Source organism: Wolffia australiana, chromosome 7 (assembly GCF_029677425.1).
Source record: "Wolffia australiana isolate 7733 chromosome 7, ASM2967742v1".
In the NCBI taxonomy this organism is placed as follows: Eukaryota; Viridiplantae; Streptophyta; class Magnoliopsida; order Alismatales; family Araceae; genus Wolffia; species Wolffia australiana.
In genome coordinates this window covers 2,756,917-2,777,875 of record NC_135841.1, presented here as the reverse complement: position 1 = coordinate 2,777,875, position 20,959 = coordinate 2,756,917, and the positions used below count along the sequence as shown (strand labels likewise).

Below are 20,959 nucleotides of genomic sequence, written 5' to 3'. Positions count from 1 at the left end.
GATAAACCCCAAAAAGCAACTAAACAAGTAACTTAAGATTTAACGACCTGATCGGGGAAAAAAATCACCTCACGATTAAGATAATCAATCCAATCGACTTTACGCTACAGGACTGAGTCAGTCCTGTCCAAATTGTTCAACGTCAGCAATTTCGATTGCATTGGAACTATCGCGAACAGTATTACGCGCAAAAAGGAGAAAGAAGATCGCGAATCGATTTCTTACCCATCGCAAAAACCACGCCGATTGACACTTCGAGAAACCCCTCTCGCGCAATCCGCCATCTTCTGAACTCGACGATCGCCGTCGTATCGCTAAAAAACAAGAAAAAAACACGAAGAAAACAACAAGAACATCCAAGCGTACGTATCGATTTTCACGGAGGAAGATGCGTTTCTGGGACAGCCATTCTGGATCGTCCATCTTGTGGGCGCCACGTGTTGATAGGTATGGCCTCAGTTCTTAAGATGCTGCCATGTGTCCATATCTTTGATTTGACTGCTTGGCCCGAGATCCATAATGTAGTCGTCCATGCACAAGAGCAAAACATGTCCCATCCGATCGGGCCCACTATATGACAAGGTCTACTGTCGGATTGGTGGGCCCAACCAATTATTAACACTTGTCCACGCTTGATTGGACGGAAAGTTTGATTAGGTAGAGGATCCATGAAAGAATGACGGGACAGATTGCATTGGCCCAAGAGCACCGGAGCAAGATCAAGATCTAGCGTGAACAACGACATCAATAGGCACAGTCTACATCGCGGAGCTCCTACCACGACATACTTCCACGTCGTTGACGGTGCCTGGTTCTCCTTGGTGGACAAACATCAGCTCCTCGCGTCCAGCATACTCAATGTCCCTCTGAGGTATGATTGTTGTATACATTTCGCTCCAGTCGTGTGCGTTGACGAGCGGGGTCCGTGTGTAAATTGAGATATTTACACTCGTACATTTACGATAGAAGATGATGTAAATGACAGCGTCCACATCTTTATCATGCACCAATGCTCGTGGGAACGAGGATCAGTTCCTATCATTCGAAGCATACATCAGAGTCCCTCTGAGGTATGACTGGAGCATGCATTTCATCTCGACAGTGCGAGCGAGGAACCTGCATGTAAATTGAGATATTTATGCTCTCTCTACATCATCGATAGACTACAATGGCCATGACAAGCCCCGCTTCTCCCGCATGCACCAGTGCAATGGGACCATGGATCAGCTCATGGCCTACGAGCACACCCAGCATCGTGCCAAGGTATGATTGTTATATGCAGTTCCTCTCAGCTATGTGCGTGGATGAGTAGAGCTCATATGTAAATTGGAATATTTACAGTAGCTATAGTTCTACGATAGATGACAATGGAGATGACGATGCCCACTTCTCTTTCATACACCGACACTAATGGGGACGAGGTTCGACTCATGGAATCCGAGGCACACCCAGCATCCTCTCAGCAGTGTGCAAGGATGAGTAAATTCATTATGTAAATTGGTATATTTATGCTCACTCTATATCCACAATACGCGATAATGGCGATGACAGAGCTCACTTCTCCTCGAAACACCAACGCCAATGGGGGTGAGGTTTGGCTCATGGAATTGGGGGCACACCCAGCGTGTCGCCAAGGAATGATTATCCCACGGATTTCCTCTCTGCTACGTGCTTGAAAGAGTGAGATCTGTGTGTAAATTGAGATATTTACGGTGACTCTATGCTCGAGATACACAACAATAAGCGACGACAAAGTTCACATCTCGTTCATGCACCAACGCAAAAGAGGACGATGTTCAGCTCATGGCAGCAGAGGCACACCAAGCATCCCGCCAAGATATGACTGCCACATGCATTTCATCTGGGCACCGTGCGTGGACGAGTGGGGTTCGTGTGTAAATTGGGATATTTACGGCGAATCTATGCCCGAGGCACACAACAATAAGTGACGACAACGTTTACATCTCATTCATGCATCAATGCAAAAGGGGACGAGGTTCAGCTCGTGGCATCCGAGGCACGGCGAGCATCTCCCTCTGTTATTTCATCTGGGCACCGGGCGTGGACGAGTGGGGTCCATGTGTAAAAATTGGGATATTTACAATGACTTGATGCTCGAGATACACGACAATAAGCGACGATAACGTCCGCATCTCATTCATGGACCAACACGAAAGGGGACGAGGTTCAGCTCCTGGCATCCGCGGCACACCGCATTTCCCAGCTATTTCATCTGGGCACCGGGCGCAGGCGAGTGGGGTCCGTGTGTAATAATTGGGATATTTACGGCGACTCGATCCCCGAGATACACAAAAATAAGGGACAACAACGTCCACATCTCATTCATGCACCAACGCGAAAGGGGACGAGGTTCAGTTCCCGGCATTCGAGGCACGCCGAGCATTCCCCCAGATATTTCATCTGGGCACCAGCAGATTTACCAACCGTGTGTAAATTGGGATATTTACGGTCGCCTCAGGTACGTAGCAAGGTCCACGGGACGGTGTAGATGGCCGGGAGAGTTAACGTGGACCGTCGATTCGATGGACCCACGTCACGATACGTCTGATGAGCTTGCTGCTCCTAAGGCTGCCACCTGGCACTGTAGCCGTTTTGTTTAAATAGCTCCTTCGTCTCCTGCACGATCGACGGCCCTTCATTTCCTCGCGATCGCCAACCTGCGAAGCTCCTCGCCATGGCGGAGGCGCGCTGCTCAGCTGCGGAGGCCTACGATTTCGATCTGAGGAAGTTCCTCGACAAGCCGAAGATGAGCATAGAACGGCAGAGATCCTTCGAAGAACGCTCCTTCAGCGATCTGTCGATCTCCAACATTCGAGGTCTCGATCCGTCGGAAAACAACGTATATTCGCCGAGAATTGCCGCTCGATCCGGATTCGACACCCCGGCTTCTTCCACTCGCTGCTCGTTCGAGCCGCATCCGATGGTGGCTGATGCTTGGGAGGCGCTCCGGAGGTCGATGGTGTTCTTTCGGGGTCAGCCTGTGGGAACCATTGCAGCCTATGATCACGCTTCTGAGGAGGTTCTTAATTATGATCAGGTAGGTGGATCTTAACTATTACCTGAGATTTGCGTTTTTCTCATTTTTTTTTGGTTTTTGGTTGATGTAGGTCTTTGTTAGAGATTTTGTACCGAGTGCTCTGGCTTTTCTGATGAACGGAGAGCCCGACATTGTTAGAAATTTCCTGCTCAAGACGCTGCATCTTCAAGGGTGGGAGAAGAAGGTGGATCGGTTCAAGCTTGGGGAAGGGGTCATGCCTGCCAGCTTCAAGGTCTTGCATGAGCCGGTTAGAAAAACTGAAACTTTGATCGCAGATTTTGGAGAGAGTGCGATTGGGAGAGTGGCTCCTGTTGACTCTGGGTTTTGGTGGATCATCCTTCTTCGTGCTTATACTAAATCGACTGGGGATTTGTCCCTGTCTGAGACGCCAGATTTTCAAAGAGGAATGAGGCTCATACTTTCGTTGTGCTTGTCAGAGGGTTTTGACACGTTTCCCACCCTGCTGTGTGCTGATGGCTGTTGCATGGTAGATCGAAGAATGGTATGCTTCAATTAATATTTGGCGAGTTTTGATTAATTCTCTATTTTTTATGTTTACTGTTTAGTTCTCTGTAAAATTTTAGCGTCTCAGCTGCTTTGTTTTTATGGGCCATTCTTTCTGGAAATTTATATTTTTTTAGCTGCCGGTGACTAATGTTGACAGAATTGTGGAGACACTCTTGGGCGAGAATGAGAGAATAGAGGAAGTAGAGAGAAAGAACAGAATTTAAGAGAAAATGTTCAAGTTTTTTATTACTCAAGTAGGTATATATACAGGCCGTTTAACAGCTAATTTACTGTTCATAACGGCTAGTAAAAAACTAGCCGTTATTGTCCCGATTTTAAAATCGGGTAGTGGGCCCCACCGAGCTTGGCCCAAGATATCCCTTTTATTTGACACTCCCCCTCAAGTGCAGGAATGTATACTAGTCATTCCAAGCTTGGACACCAGATATTGCATTTGTTTAACTGGTAAACCCTTTGTAAAGATGTCTGCACACTGCTCCTCTGAGTTGACGTGCTCTGTCCTGAGAATTCCTTGCTCCAGATGATCTTGTATATAAAATCTATCAATGTTCACGTGCTTCATTCGATCGTGATAAACTGGGTCATGAGCAATGCTGATGGCAGACTTGTTGTCGCAGCGTATGATAAGTGGTGTAGAATATGTAATCTTTAAGTCATCAAGTAGGCTTTTGATCCACATTGCTTCATCAATACCCTTTGACATTGCTCTGAACTCAGCTTCAGTACTTGACTTTGCAACCACACTCTGTTTTTTACTTCTCCATGTGACTAGGTTTCCCCCAAGGAATGTACAATATCCCGTAGTAGACCTGTAATCAAGACGAGAGCCAGCAAAGTCAGAATCAGTGTATAAAATAAGATCTAACTTACCTGTTTTCCTGTATGTGATGCCCAGCCCTGGTGTTCCCTTCAAGTACCTGAGAATTCTGTTAACTGCCTGAAAGTGAGAGTTTCTAGGTGAATGCATAAATTGACTAAGTACATTTACCGCATAGCATATGTCAGGTCGTGTATGTGAGAGATATAATAGTTTTCCCACAATGCTTTGATAAGAACTAATTTCGACCTTAGGGTCATCTTCACTAGTGGTTAATTTGTGATTAACTTCTATTGGAGTTTCGCTTATACGACAGTTCATATGTTTGGTTTCATTCAGAATATCTAGAATATATTTCTGTTGTATCATTATTATCCCTTTACTAGACCTTGCAAACTCTATGCCTAGGAAATACTTTAGAGGTCCTAATTGTTTAACCTGAAAGTCCTTGTTTAAACGTTTTTCAAGATTCTCTATTTCTATAAGATTGTTTCCAGTGACGATAATGTCATCTACATATACTAATAGAATTGTAATCATTCTATCATCTTGAAGCTTAAAAAACATAGTATGTTCCCCATTGCTTTGTCTATATCCAAGGCTTTTCATTGCTTGGGCAAACTTTCCAAACCAGGCCCTGGGTGACTGTTTCAAACCATACAAGGCCTTGCGGAGTCGACATACTTTACCTTGACTTAGTTGATCCTCATATCCAGGGGGAATATCCATATAAATCTCTTCCTTTAGTTCTCCATTAAGAAAGGCATTTTTTATGTCATACTGATTTATTGGCCAGTCTAGATTTACTGCTAATGAAATAAGAATCCTAATGGTATTAATCTTTGCAACTGGAGCAAAGGTTTCTTGATAGTCAATTCCATATGTTTGTGTATACCCTCTGGCTACCAAGCGTGCCTTATACCTATCTAGACTTCCATCAGATTTACATTTTATCGTATATACCCATCTGCAGCCCACTGATTTTTTGTCCTTTGGTCGATTAGCTATCTCCCATGTATTATTCTGTAGTAGTGCCTTCATTTCCTCATCCATAGCTTCCTTCCATCTAATGTTCTTCATGGCTTCAACTGGGGATTTCGGCATTTGAATGTCTTGTATTGTAGTGAGAAATACTTTATATTCAGGTGAGACCTGTTTAAAATTTAAATAGTTTACCATGGAATATGGTACAGGTTTCACACAAGTTCGTTTTTCCTTCCTTAGGGCTATTGGCCAGTCTATCCCACGGTTATCAGTTTCAATTTCAGTAATGTTACCTTTTTCTCCCCCTTCACTCAAGTCCACAGGGTCTGTTGATTTTTCCTTCTTCTTCCTCTGATAGTATTTGGGGTATGGGGTCAATTTGTGTATCCCTTCCAGCTCTCTTGTTGTGACTCCTGTTTCATTTGTTTGATTCATATCTGTAGGTTCGATCTCATTTGTCTCAGTAAGGGAATTGTCAAATTCCTGCTCTGGTAATCTAACTTCTACACGTACTTCTTGGTCAGTATCCATATTTGGTGTTGGTGTCTCTTTACTGGTGAGTAACTGAGTTACATCTTTATGAGCTTCAGTACCATGTGGCTTGTAGTAGAAGGATGTTTCATCAAATACTACATCTTTGGATACAATATACTTTCGAGTAATTGGATGATATAACTTGTATCCTTTTTGAGTAACAGAATATCCAATAAATACACACTTCAAACCTTTTGTAGATAGCTTATTCTGTTTATGCGTATGATTGTATACATAGGCAACACACCCAAAGATTTTAACAGGTAATCCTGTTTTTAGTCGCACATTAGGATAGTGCATTTCCATTAACTCAAGTGGGCTCTTAAAATCTAGAGTCCTTGAAGGAAGTCTATTCACTAAGTGGGTAGCTGTCATGATTGCAAATCCCCATAAGTTTGCTGGGACATTTCCTTGCACTAGTAAAGTTCTTCCCCTGTCCACTATATCACCAATTTTCCTTTCAGCAACTCCATTTTGTTGTGGAGTATAAGGACATGAAGTCTCATGTCTTATACCTTCACTGGTAACAAATTCTAGTAATCCGTTGTTTAGGAAATCTTTGGCATTGTCTGTTCTAAGTCCTTGTACTGGATCACCAAATTGTCTCTTGATCAAGGCACATAACACCTTGATATTTTGAGTCACTTCGTGTTTGTGTTTCTGAAGAAACACCCAGGTATATCTACTATAGTCATCTACACAGACTAGGAAATACTTGAATCCTAGTATATCCTGTTGTGAGAGGGTCCCCAAACATCGTGAGTGAATTATTTGGAAAGGTTTAGTTGAGTAGGATTTACTTGGTGGATAGGTAGTACGTTTAAACTTTCCTAATTGACACGCTTCACATATCAAATTTTCCATCAAACAGTTTTTGAATAAATGCGGATACATTTGTTTTAAGAGGAAGAAAGATGGATGACCCATCCTTTGATGAATCACCATAAGTGACTCCTTTGATGTAGCAGTAGCTACTGTTCTCGTTTGATCTCCTCCTAAGACTCCATGTTTTTGGCATGGAAGGTAGTAGAGTCCTTGTTGGACTTTAGCTAGTCCAATCCTCCACCCGAGTTCCTTCTGACACAAATAAGCATCCAGATTATCAAACAGAACAGTATACTCATTTATCTTAGCTAACTGTTGAACAGAGATTAAATTCACAAACAGTTTTGGAACATGTAAAACATTTTTAAGTTTGCCAATTGGATGTATGGCCAAATTGCCTATTCCCACTACTGGAAGTAGTGTTCCATCAGCAGTTTGTACATGCTTCCCAGGAGCAAGTTTTTCATATGTGTTAGTGAGAGGCCTCTCCTAGTGGGTCATGTTCTATAAACCCACTAGGCTCCCTCACTTATCACTAACTTATATTCTCTCCTCTCTCTCTCCTAGGGTATATATACCCCTCCTCATGTACATTCTAGTTAAGGAATTCATTTCCTCTCCTTCCTCCAAGCCCTAGCATGGAGTTCAACATGGTATCAGAGCCAAGCTCTTGATCCCCATCTCTAGCCCTAAGCCTGTGTGCGGGCTTCTTCTTCTTCTTCTTCTTCTTCTTCTTCTTCACCATCACCTCTCAATCTTCTCCTTGCTCGCACGCAGCAGCCGCCACAGCAGCCGCCGCAAGCAGCGCCGCAGCAGCCGCCGCCCGCAAGCAGCCGCCGCAGCGCCGCCGCCCGCAAGCCGCCGCAAGCAGCCGCCGCGAGCAGCGCCGCCGCCGCAGCAGCCGCCGCGAGCAGCGCCGCGAGCAGCGCCGCCGCAGGCGCCGCGCGCAGCCGCCGCGAGCAGCGCCACGAGCAGCGCAGCCGCCGCAGCAGCCGCCGCGAGCAGCGCCGCGAGCAGCGCCCGCGCAGGCGCTTCGCCCGCAAGCCGCCGCCGCAAGCAGCCGCCGCGAGCAGCGCGCGAGCAGCGCGCCGCAAGCAGCCGCCGCGAGCAGCGCCGCGAGCAGCGCCGCACGGCGCTCCCCGCAAGCCGCCGCCCGCAAGCAACTGTCTCCGTGTTCGGACCGTGTTGGTTCTTCGTTCGCTGCCGCTGCTGCTGTTTGCCGTCATGTCGACTACCTCCAGCATGGGCAGTGATCCGTCTGCATCCACCGCCCGGCGTCAACCCAAGCAGATTTCACCGCGGCTGACTTTGCGGGAACTCCCGTCGCCGAAAATCGGTGCTCCTCTCCCTCCGGCTCGGATAACTGCCGTCTCAGTGCTCCGAACTTGATGTCGTGGCTGAAGTTCGCCGAGTACACTCGCGCGCCGTCTGCTCCAGAAACATCTCACCTGCCAGCCCCTCCTCGTCACGGACCCGCATTTCCCGGCCTGGAGTGCCGAGCAGTACTTCGTCCACTCCTGGCTCTTGACTCACACTCTCTCTCGGGAGGTCTATGACAAGTTCCTCCACCTGACGACTCCGCGGGAGATCTGGGAGCACGCTGCCGCCATCTGCGGGCATGATGCTGATGACTGGAAGATCTTTACTTTGGCCGAGCGGGCGAGTGTACTCCGACATGGCACCATGTCCATTATGGACTATAGCCTTGCCCACCAAGCCCTGTGGCGCGAGGTGGACTATTACATGCCGGTGGGGATCCGGTGCGCCGACCGCCATGCTCTCAAGCTCCGCTACATGTCATTTCTCGACAAGCTGAATCCGGAATATGCGGATGTCAGGCGCCGGGCTCTTCACTCCCAGACTCCTCTTCCGGACTTCGATGGTCTGGTTAAGGAGTTGATGGAGGTTGAAAGCAGCCTTCGTCGTCAACGTCCGCTGCTGGACCTGCCTGCCGAGTCCCCGGCGCGAGTGCTGCCCTCCTGTCCCGCCCACGGAGCAACCTCCCTTGCTGCCCAAGCCTTCTTCGGGCTCTCGGGCACCGGTGGTTTGCTCCTACTGCGTAAGCGAATCATCTTGAGGCCCGGTGCATCAAGAAATTTTTGACAGTACCGGGATCCGGAGGTCGCCCCTCGTCGTCATCAGCTCCTGCCTCGTCGTCGCCGGTCCCGCAGCCAGAGCCCATCTTGCCCAGGCACCGCCCCGCCGCCTCTAGCTCCAGCCATCCAACCATGACTAATGACCAGCTGACTGCCGAACTTGCCGTCTCAGCTCCCAGCTGGCTGCCCTGCAGACCGGTCTTCTTCGCAGCCTCACCGTGGCTCACTTCAGTGATTTGGTGCGTTCTTCCTTCCCAAGTCAGATCAGTGGTATTGTGGACACTCGGCCCTCCAAGCTCCCGCCGTTTGGATACCACCTGGGTGCTTGATACTGGGGCCACAGAGCATATGACCCCGTTCAACCACCGGTTTCTGTCCTACGAGCGGCACCTTGGTGGTCGAGCTGTCCACACGGCGGGTGGGGGACGACTTCGCGTGACTGGTATCGGGTCGATCCATGTGGATGGCCTTGGTATCATTCACAACGTCCTTCATGTTCCGTCCCTTCAGACCTTACTTATGTCACCGCAGCGACTCGTCGATGCGGTCCATTGCTCGTTCCACATTCAGTCTGATGGGGTCTTTTGACTGACAAGGTGGGGAAGACTTTGCGGGTTAGGCGCTCGGATGGCCTACTGCTGTTGGACGAGAGGCGGTCGGGACCGGTGCAGCGGTGCTTGTTGACGGTCGAGGACCAGCGCCGGCAGCGGCTTCTACTCACTCACCAGCGGCTCGGGCATCCGTCTTTCCATGTTTTGAAAAGACTTTTTCCGACATTGTGTACTGGCTTGGACCTCTCTTCTGTTGTTTGTGATGCATGCAAACTGGCGAAGCATCGCCGGGCCTCCTTCCCTCCGTCGACTTCTCACAGTGATGTTCCCTTATATCGCATTCATAGCGATGTATGGTGTCGGTCGCGACAGGCCAGCCTGAAGGGACACCGGTGGTTCTTGATCTTTGTTGATGAGGCCACCCGTTACACGTGGACCTACTTGTTGCCGCCCAAGAGCGCCGTCTCCTCGACTGTTCAAGCCTTCTGCACCATGCTTCAGACTCAGTTTGGCCGGACTATTCAGCGGTTCCGGTCCGACAATGCGCGGGACTACGTCAACCAGGAGTTGACCTCGTATTTCACCGCCCATGGGATTCTCCACGAGACGTCTTGCGTGGCGACGCCCGAGCAGAATGGCCTTGCCGAGCGGCGTATTGGGTATGTCACGTCGACTGCCCGCACTCTCCTGCTGGACTACGACGTCCGTGGACTTATTGGGAAGCCGTTCTGACGAGTACTCATCTCATCAACCGGCTGCCCACCCCGACCCTCCAGTTCAGCCCTCCGCTTGACCGGTTGTCGGCTGCCTTTCCGCCCGCGCAGCTCCGCACTCACCTTCTTCCCGCGTCTTTGGCTGCACGGCATATGTTCATGACACAACGCCTCCTGTCGGGCTGGATGCCCGGGCGCCAAATGCGTCTTTGTTGGCTACTCTTCGCTTCAGAAAGGGTATAAATGCTTTCATCCCTCTTCTCGTCGGTTTTTCGTCTCCGCCAATGTCACCTTCTCTGAATTTCAACCCTTCTTCTCTCCCACATCTCCTCCGGCCCCCCCCTTGGAGCCGGATCTGGTTCTGGAGCCCGCTGCTCCCTTTCCTCCCACCGTCGTCTCTCCTCCCACAGTCGTTCCACCCTCCTCTTCTTCTCCTCCACCGGTCGGCCTTCCTTCCTCACCCATTGCGCCTACTCCATTATCTTCCTCCCCCGAATCCTCGCCTCCTGCTTCCGCTCCCTCCCCGTCTGCTGAGTCCTCGCCTTCCTCTCTTCCGCCAGCCATTTCCGAGCCGTCTTCTTCTCTTGCTGACGATGACTCCCCTGACTTGCCTATTGCTTTGCGTAAAGGGGTCCGCCAGTGCACCCGCACTCCCCTTTACCCCCTCTCTCACTATCGCTCCTTCGCCAGGTTGAGTACTCCCTACCGCCTGTTTTTGACCCGCATCGACTCTGTCTTCGTTCCACGCCGCTTAACCGATGCTATCGCTTGTCCTCATTGGAAAGCGGCGATGGATGAGGAGATGCGCGCCTTGCTCAAAAACCACACGTGGGATGTGGTTCCTCTCCCACCCGGGAAGACGGCCGTCTCTTGCAAGTGGGTTCACACCCCCAAGCACAACGCCGATGGCTCCTTGGAACGCCGCAAATCGCGGCTCGTGGCTCGTGGCTTCACTCAGTCTTACGGCGTCGACTACTTCGAGACGTTTTCTCCGGTCGCGAAGATGGACACCGTCCGCCTCCTCCTGGCGCTGGCCGCTCATCATGGGTGGTTGATTCGCCAGTTCGACGTTAAGAACGCCTTCCTTCATGGCGATCTTACCGAGGAGGTCTACATGCATCATCCTCCGGGCTACCCTCTCGGGCCTCCGGGGACCGTCTGCCGACTGCGGAAGTCCTTGTATGGACTGAAGCAGTCACCGCGGATGTGGTTCGGCCGCTTCAGCTCCGTCATGCGCGCCGAAGGGTACACCCAGAGCAATGGGGAAGCCACTCTCTTCTTCCGTCACGGCCCGGCCGGGGTCGCTATCCTGGTCGTTTATGTGGACGACATCCTGATCACCGGGTCGGACACTGCCGAAGCTTCACGCCTCAGCCGCCCCCTTGCCCGCGAGTTCGAGATCAAGGCCCTTGGTCAGCTCTGGTACTTCTTGGGGCTCGAGGTGGCCTACTCGGCTCGTGGTATCTTCATCAGCCAGCAGAAATATACGGTGGACCTGCTGACTTTGACGGGTATGATCGACTGTGCTCCTGTGAAGACCCCCATCGACCCCAACGTCAAGTTGGGCGCGGGTGACTCTCCGCCGGTCAGCACCCATCAATATCAGCAGTTGGTGGGGAAACTTCTATCTGACCCACACGCGTCCCGACATCAGCTATGCAGTTAGCCTTCTCAGTCAGTTCATGCATGCTCCGCATGAGATTCATCGTCAGGCAGCTCACCGGGTGCTCGCGTACCTGAAGGGCTGTCCCGGGAAGGGTTTACTCTTCCCCCGGAGCTCAGAGCCGACTGTAAAGGTATATACAGACGCTGACTATGCAGGCTCGACTGTGGACTACCAGTCTACCACCGGTCTTTGCATCTTTGTCTTCGGGGGCCTTGTGAGCTGGAAAAGCAGCAAGCAGGATCGTGTCTCCCGTTCGAGTGCAGAGGCGAATACCGGGCACTTGCGGATGGGGCCTTCGAGGCTCAGTGGATTCACGGGGTGCTCCGCGAACTTCGCGTCGAGTACACCCGTCCGATCCACTTTTATTGTGACAACAAATCGGCTATTGCCTTGGCTCAAAATCCGGGCCAGACGGGTCGCATCAAGCACATGGAGATCAACCGCTACTTCTTCAAGGAGCGGATGGACGAGGGCTTGTTCGACTTGTCTTTCGTGCCGTCATCCGACCAGGCGGCCGATGTTCTCACGAAGGGATTATCAAATCCTCTCCTTGTTCGTGCTACCTCCAAGCTTGGCATGGATGACATCCATACCTCGCTTGCGGGGGGCTGTTAGTGAGAGGCCTCTCCTAGTGGGTCATGTTCTATAAACCCACTAGGCTCCCTCACTTATCACTAACTTATATTCTCTCCTCTCTCTCTCCTAGGGTATATATACCCCTCCTCATGTACATTCTAGTTAAGGAATTCATTTCCTCTCCTTCCTCCAAGCCCTAGCATGGAGTTCAACAATATGTCATGAAGGATTCCTTCCTAGATGACATATGGTCCGCAGCTCCTGAATCTAGGATCCAAGCAGTTGTTAGATCCTTAGTAAACAAAGCTATTTGTGTTAAAAAATCATTGTTACCCGTATTGGCCATTGAGGTGGAGCCGATGACAGAACCAGAGTGAATGATTGTCTTCAAATTTTGAATTTCCTCTATCACCTTCTGGAGGTTCTGCATTGAGGGAAGAGTATTACCAGAATTTTGTTCCTGCTGGGCTAGATGTGCTCTTGCAATGTGGGGAGGCTTTCCATGTAGTTTCCAGCATTTCTCTTTGGTATGTCCTCTCTTTTTGCAGTAGTTACAGAATATATCCTCTTTGTTAGTTTTTTCTTGATCTCCCTTCTGCTGGGGCTGACCTTTTGCTATATAAGCTGTACCTTCAATGGCTCCTTTAACAGAATTCAAACGACTTTCTTCTTGCATCACCTTGGATTCAGCCTCGTAATATGAGGGTTCATCTTCTCGGTTGTAAAGCTGACTCCTGACAAGTTCGAATTCTGGTCTAAGACCATTAAGGAACTGACAGAGGCGATTAGTTGCCTCATGGGCTCTAGCCACTGGATCAGTAGAGGGTGGACGACAATGATCCAGCTCATTGTGAATGTCTCTCAGTTTATTGGAATAGGTAAGCACATCCATGTCTCCTTGCTTGAGAGTATATGACTGGACGATGAGAGTAATTATCTTCGTCTTGTCATGCTTCTTAGAATGATTTCTATGGACGGCTTTCCATAAAGTTTTAGAAGTCGCGTATGATGTGTACCTTGTGAGCTGCTCTGAAGAGAGAGAATCAAGCATCCAACCAAATACGAATTCCTCCTCCATGGTCCATCTCTGGAAGTCTGGATGATCTTCGTTTGGAGGATCTTCAGTCAAAAGGTGTAGAAGATTGCGAGGCTTCAAGGCAGCTTGGATTGTTCTTGACCACAGGAGGAGATTGTGGCCATTGAATATATTGCACTTTGCAAGCACCGGAAGATGCGCCAGCCATCGATCCGGGACGATCAACTGGTGCCCAGATGATGTAGACGATACGGCCGGGGCCTGAATCTTCACTGACTCCTCAGTCATGGTGTAGACGCAGCGGAAGCAATTCTCTGGACGCTTTAGGTAGCCTCCCGTAGGATGCTCTTAAGCTCCAAAAAACAACAAATATCAAATGCAAGATCAGAGATCCTGCTCTGATACCATGACAGAATTGTGTAGACACTCTTGGGCGAGAATGAGAGAATAGAGGAAGTAGAGAGAAAGAACAGAATTTAAGAGAAAATGTTCAAGTTTTTTATTACTCAAGTAGGTATATATACAGGCCGTTTAACGGCTAATTTACTGTTCATAACGGCTAGTAAAAAACTAGCCGTTATTGTCCCGATTTTAAAATCGGGTAGTGGGCCCCACCGAGCTTGGCCCAAGATATCCCTTTTATTTGACAAATGTTATACGTAAAAAAGTCTTGTTTATTGGAGTAATGTTCAAAGCTTGCTCATTTTTTGCGACCGTGTGTTTGGTATATTTGGTTAGGTCATTTCCAAATGTTTAAAACTAAAAAAATTGAAAAGATTCTCTTGTTCTTTTGTTTATGAGCACATGTCGAGAAGATGAAACAATGTGGATGGATAGAGCTTTACGCTGAGCGAATTGGAGTGATGTATTTATTTATAATTTTTTAAAATAAAATATATTTACTTATCTAGAAATTAAGTCCTTTGAAAGTTCATTGGAATTACTTCCTCTAAGACTGATACAGGGCCTTATCTCTTTTGGTTGGATAATTTTTTTGGCATTCATCTGGGCTGGCCACGTGGCCGAGGAAGAAAGATGTCTTACTTAATTTATGATGTAATTACTACTAAATTGATAATCATCTTTCGTCCAAGCACAGATGAATGAATTCTTCATCAATTGCAGAATTGATGATTCTACGTTGAATCATGTGAAGCTCTCAACTTCCACTGACGGCGCTAACTTTTCCCGGTCAGATCAATTAGATTCGAAAATTTGATACTTCTTTATCTATCCAGTTTCCTGCGTTAGTTTCTTTCACATATTTTAGGGACTCATTTTGTTATGTCCCTCGTGTAGTCAAAATATTCTTGATGAACTTGTTACAATGTCTCGATGGGGAAACAGAGAGGGGGAGTGAATAGAAGAGATTGAGAAGGAGGGTAGAGCGGAGACGAGGAAGGTCCGGCGGGCTGGACGACACCGTGGAGTAGGCGGGATGAACAACGCCTGAGCTCGGGGTGCTCTGACTCCGTCGCAGGTCTGGACGTCTGCGAGGGAGATCGATTAGGAGAGGGAGGGATTATGACGAGTAGTGTCACAAGCACTTACTGAGTTCAAAAGCCAACTTCTCTATTCTGATAGCCGGCTTAAGTAAGCCCGGCTATTGGGCCTTCGTCGTGGGTGGGTGCGGCGCTGATACATGGATCACATTTCTACGAAATGGATCCATGTATCAATCTATTTCAAACAAATCTGCAGCTATTCTGCAATATTTCTATGTTACTAACAAAATATTTCCTTTCAGGGTATTTATGGCTATCCTATCGAGATCCAAGCCCTCTTCTTTATGTCCTTAAGATGCGCTCTGACGATGCTCAAACACGATGCTGAAGGCAAAGAGTTCATCGAGAGAATCGTCAAGCGCCTACACGCGTTGAGCTTCCACATGCGGAGCTACTTCTGGATTGATTTCCAGCAATTGAACGACATCTACCGCTACAAAACTGAGGAGTACTCCCACACCGCGGTCAACAAGTTCAATGTAATCCCAGACTCGATCCCTGACTGGGTGTTCGATTTCATGCCAATACGTGGTGGGTACTTCTTGGGCAATGTAGGGCCAGCTATGATGGACTTTCGATGGTTTGCTCTGGGTAACTGCATTGCAATCCTCTCGTCTCTGGCCACGCCGGAGCAGTCGACAGCTATAATGGATCTGATTGAAGCAAGGTGGGAAGAGCTGGTTGGGGAGATGCCATTGAAGGTGTGTTATCCAGCAATTGAGGGCCATGAATGGAGGATTGTGACTGGTTGTGATCCCAAGAACACCAGGTGGAGCTATCATAACGGCGGATCTTGGCCAGGTTTGTTCATCAGTAAATTCTATTTTCTCTGTTTTTCCTTTTTCTGCTCCAATTTTCTTTCCATGGAACGCATCCCCCAAGGCATTCTCTGATTATTATTCCGATTATTTTTTAAAATTCTGTTGTTTTTCTCTCTCTTTTTACGTCTCTCTCTCACTCTCCTTGCCTTTCTCTTCACATCTCTCTCTCTCTCCTCTCTTTCTTCTTTCGAGACATTTCTCTCCACCTCTTTCCTCTCCCTTAAAAGCTAAGATTAGGACCTAAATTTTCGACCTAGTCCATGCGTTCCCCTGATCCGCTTTGAAGATTATTGATAGAGATCCTGGCATAGATCTCTACCATGGAGGGTTCTTGGAAGGAAAATGATCCGATCCTACACCACAATAGCCGTGGTCATTTTGGTCATTGTGCGGTTAAGGTGCTCTCCCTTTAAATAGAGCTGCCCTCCCTTTATGAGCTCAATGAATAATTTGGAAGTAAGAGCTGTCTTTCAGAGTATTTTAGAGTAATCATAGAGTCATGGTTTCTCTCTCATACTCTCCCTCTGGAATCATATTCCTTCCCGATAGAAGCTCCCAGGATTCTCTCAGAAAGGTAGAGAGAGAGGAATTTAGAAGAAACCGAATGATATCAGACTCGGATCAGCCTGTGCCTCCTCTGAGAGGATCTTCCAGACAAAATCAACTACTTATCTGCTTTCCTTAGGGGAGGGTTAGATTTATTTAAAATGAAATAATTTAACGTTCCCTTTATTCATCTCTGCTCTGAAGATTACATAAGAGATCATAATTAGTCCAGTTCAAATTATACGAGTTAGAGATCATTGTCAGTGTGAGGGTTAATTTATTTTCTATGGGTTTTCTGGAGGTATTTTGTACTATCCTTGCCTAAAAGTCAACCCCAAAGTATATATCGTTAGATTTCAAGGTTAGATGTGTCACTCCAGCTTCAGTAGGGCTTTCATGTAAAGTTGTAGCTGTCAAATCATATGAGTTAGAGATCTTAATTAGAATAATTCAAATCATATGAGTTAGATATCATAGTCAGTGAGGATTAATTTATTTTTCTATGGGTTTCTGGGGGTATCTTGTACTATCCTTACCTAAAAGTCAACACCAAAGTATATATGTCACTCGCGCTTCATGTGCGGTTTTATGTAAAGTTGTAACTGTCTATTTCTTCCATTCCATCCTAAAGTTTGACGTGTAGTTATGTGTATTTAATTGAGACTATGTTTTACTTTAAGTCATTTGGATGACAATAACATGGGACTTTGCAATAACTTGCCATTCTGACAACCACCATGCTTACAATCATGAAGTATGGTTATAATCATATAGGATTTAGGCAAGGTAAGTATCATGAGGATTAATATTTTTGGGTCTGGTGGGAATTTATGTAGTGCTGATGTGGATGCTGATGGCTGCATGCATCAAGACGTGTAGTTATGTGTGTTTAATTGAGACTATGTTTTACTTTAAGTCATTTGGATGACAATAACATGGGACTATGATATAACTTGCCATTCTGACTACCACCATGCTTACAATCATGAAGTATGGTCATAATCATATAGGATTTAGGCATGGTAAGTATCATGAGGATTAATATTTTTGGGTCTGGTGGAAATTTATGTAGTGCTGATGTGGATGTTGACGGCGGCATGCATCAAGACGGGGAGGCCGCAGATTGCAAGGAGAGCGATTGAGCTGATGGAGAGCCGGCTGCAGAAGGACGGGTGGCCCGAATACTACGACGGGAAGCTTGGGCGGTTCGTGGGCAAGCAGGCGAGGAAATTCCAGACGTGGTCAATCGGCGGGTACCTGGTGGCCAAGATGATGCTGGAAGACCCGTCCCATCTTGGCATGATCTCCCTGGAAGAGGACAAGGCCATGAAGCCCCTCATCAAGAGATCTTCTTCTTGGACGTGTTAAACCACAAAACCATCACCACATCCGTCAGGTATGCTCTTTCTCTCTCTATCTCTATTTATCACCGTCTTTCTATTTTCAGCTCATTGAAACAGTGTTCAGGTTCATACTTACCCCGCCTCTCTCTCTCTCTCTCTTCGCTTGTTTTGAAGCAGGAATGCTTCTCTTTTCCCGTCTCTTCGTCTCTTTGAAGCAGTACTGATTCTGTCCCTCTTTTCTCTCTATTCGTCTGTTTGAAGCAGTACTGATTCTGTCTCTCTTTATCTCTCTTCATCTCTTTGAAGCAGTACTGATTCTGTCTCGCTTTCTCTCTCTTCATCTCTTTGAAGCAGTACTGATTCTGTCTCGCTTTCTCTCTCTTCATCTCTTTGTAGCAGTACTGATTCTGTCTCTCTTTCTCTCTCTTCATCTCTTTGTAGCAGTACTGATCCTGTCTCTCTTTCTCTCTCTTCATCTCTTTGAAGCAGTACAAAGATTCACTTCTCTCTTTCTCTCTCTTCATCTCTTTGAAGCAGTATTAAGATTGACTTCTCTCTTTCTCTCTCTTCATCTCTTTGAAGCAGTACTAAGATTCACTTCTCTCTTTCTCTCTCTTCATCTCTTTGAAGCAGTACTAAGATTCACTTCTCTCTTTCTCTCTCTTCATCTCTTTGAAGCAGTACTAAGATTCACTTATCTCTTTCTCTCTCTTCATCTCTTTGAAGCAGTACTAATATTCACTTCTCTCTTTCTCTCTCTTCATCTCTTTGAAGCAGTACTAAGATTCACTTATCTCTTTCTCTCTCTTCATCTCTTTGAAGCAGTACTAAGATTCACTTCTCTCGCTTTCATTATATGTCTTTGAAAGAGTATAAAGATTCGCTTCTTCTGCTTAAAGCAGGACAGACTCTCTCTTTCTCTAGCTCTCTCTCTCTCTCTCTTTCTCTTTCTTCACCTGAGTGAAGAAGGATTAGGCTTCGGGGATCGGATCAGATCGTTCGAATTTTGATCAACAGATTCGAAAGAACAAATGCCGATTTGAACAATCTGTTCAAATCTTTCTTTCGAACAGACCCTTTGTTCGTGTTCGATCGAAAGTTTCGAACGAACGAATTGGGTTGTTCGTGTTCGATTGCCATTTGTTCGACCTTGTTCGAACAAGTTCGAACAAATGGTCAGCGGCGCCGGCGACCGCCAACGACTTTATCGCTGGCGTCCGCTAGCGCCACTGGGGGTCATTGGCTGGCGGCCGCTGGTGCCGATGGCGGTCATTGGCCGGACGCCGCTGGCAGTCGCTGGTGTCCGCTGGCCGAGGCGGGGGGCCGCTGGTCAGCGCTGGGCGTCCGCTGGCCGGCGCTAGCCGGAGTTGGCAGCCGCTGGCCGGAGCTGGCGGTGCTGGCGGCCGCTGGCTGGAGCTAGCGGTGTTGGCGGCCGCTGGCCGCAGCTGGCGGCGCTGGGCTGCGCTGGCGGCCACTCGCCAGAGCTGGCGGCCGCTGGCCACAGCTGGCGGCCGCTGGCCACAGCTGGCGGCCGCTGGCCCGAGCTGGCGGCCGCTGGCCTGCGTTGGCGGCAGCTGGCCAGCCTCTGGGTGCCGCTGGCCGGCGCTGGGTGCCACTTGCCGATGCTGGCGCCGCCGGATTTTAACATTCAATTCGATCCGATTTGAACAACGTGTTCCAATCGGATCTTATTCGAATATTCGATCCGAACAGCAAGCTTGTTCGAACACTCCGATCTGAACAGGCGCAGATCGTGTTCGGATCGGATCTGAAGTGGACAGATCGGTGTTCGGATTCGTTCGTTCGAATGCCCGATCCGATCGAGCATTCGAACGATCTGTCCGAATCCCCGATCCCTAAGAAGGACAAGTTTTCCTTATCTCTCTCTCTCTCTCAACCCGAGTCAAGCAAAACAGATTTTCCTCCTCCCCCCCCCTCTCTCTTCACCTGAGTGAATTAGGACAGATTTTCTTCCTCTCTCTCTCTCTTCATCTCTCTGAAACAGTACTGATTCTCTTTCTCCATCTCTATCTTTACCTTCCAGAAGCAGTATTGATTCTCTCTTTCTCTCTCTCTCTCTAACTTTACCTCTCTGAAGCAGGATTCACTCTTTCTCTCTCTTCACTTCTACGACATAGTGCTGACTTGTGTCTCTTGACTTCCCTCAAGTAGCAGTGAATCCCTTTCTTTCTCCTCCTCTCGTTGAAGCAGTATTAAGATTCACTTCCTTCTCTCTCTCTCTCTTCATCTGTTTGTAGCAGAACTAAGACTCACCTTCTCTCTCCCTCAATATTTTGAAAGTAATAATAATTGTCAACTGCTTTTTTCTCTCTCTTCATCTCTTTGAAGCAGAACTCACATTCTCTCTTTCCAGCTGCTTTAAGGTTCACTTATCTCTCTCTTCTCTCTCTCTCTCTCTCTCTCTCTCTCTCTCTCTTCTCCACTTTACTAACATTCTCCTAGATTTCCCCCCTATGTCTTTCAAGCTGTACTTACATTCATTTATTTTCTCTCTCCATATCTTTGACTATGTACTAAGTTTCACTTGTCTTTCTCTCTCCATATCTTTGAAGCTGTTCTAAGACTAATTTCTTGTTTTGCTGATCTCTCAGGTTTTGCAATTCTCAAGAAGTCTTCCATGTACTGATCATCACCTGCCTTTTAATTGCTTTATGGGCTTCCTGTCTAATGACCTTACCTTTATTTAATTTATTCATTTCCCTTCAACACACCACAATTGCTCCAGAATAATCCCTGTAAGACTCATTGATGGATGATGGTCCTTCATCCGTTCCGTTCCGTTCCAAACCATCATCTCGTCATGTTCAGGGGTGTAGTCCGCGGATGGTCCAAATGAAAAAAAAACAGACTTTGAGTGGACGGAATGTCAGGATTATTAAGATTCAAATGCCTACTGTGCAAAAAGCACATTCTGGTAACAAGGGTATTACTTTTCCTTAATGTTCGCTTGTCTCGAGCCTTATATTGGATGCCCATATTAGAACGGATGCTGTACTGGATATTGAAAATGGAAATCTGATGTGGGTCTTTACATGTTATATGTTAAATGGAAATCTGTCCCAATATGTCCTGATACTCCAATATCCGACACTGTTATATGTCCTGATTATAGTGTAAGGACACGGATGGGACGATTTTTTCGTCCAAGATGAAAAAATCGACTCATCCAAGGGAATGCACGAAAATTGGGATGAAAATTTGTCTTGGGGATGACCGGACGGGACAGTTCCGTCCCGTGGGATGAAAAAACCGTCCCGTCCGGAGGTCTGAGACAATAGACGGTCAGAGAAGGACAGAAAACTGTAGGATTCATATTCGACGGTTGAGATCTAGCCGTGT

General features: G+C 47.6%; 1 protein-coding gene across 1 annotated transcript; it reads left to right on the top strand.

Moving 5' to 3' along the window:
• Positions 1 to 2,482: 2,482 nt before the first annotated feature.
• Positions 2,483 to 20,479, top strand: LOC144705332 (putative alkaline/neutral invertase F). Its single transcript, XM_078577948.1, has 5 exons — positions 2,483 to 3,058; positions 3,129 to 3,560; positions 15,132 to 15,690; positions 17,329 to 17,652; positions 20,212 to 20,479. The coding sequence occupies exons 1-4, from the start codon at positions 2,696 to 2,698 to the stop codon at positions 17,622 to 17,624; spliced, it is 1,650 nt and encodes a 549-aa protein (XP_078434074.1). The 5' UTR covers positions 2,483 to 2,695; the 3' UTR covers positions 17,625 to 17,652; positions 20,212 to 20,479.
• The last annotated feature ends 480 nt before the right edge of the window (positions 20,480 to 20,959 follow it).

What these genes read in the sequence shown, in the direction of transcription:
- LOC144705332 (XM_078577948.1), top strand. Translation starts at nt 2,696, where the DNA reads ATGGCGGAGGCGCGCTGCTCAGCTGCGGAGGCCTACGATTTCGATCTG. An exon ending in AGGTTCTTAATTATGATCAG is followed by an intron (nt 3,059 to 3,128) that starts GTAGGTGGATCT and finishes TGGTTGATGTAG; the next exon opens with GTCTTTGTTAGAGATTTTGT. An exon ending in GCATGGTAGATCGAAGAATG is followed by an intron (nt 3,561 to 15,131) that starts GTATGCTTCAAT and finishes ATTTCCTTTCAG; the next exon opens with GGTATTTATGGCTATCCTAT.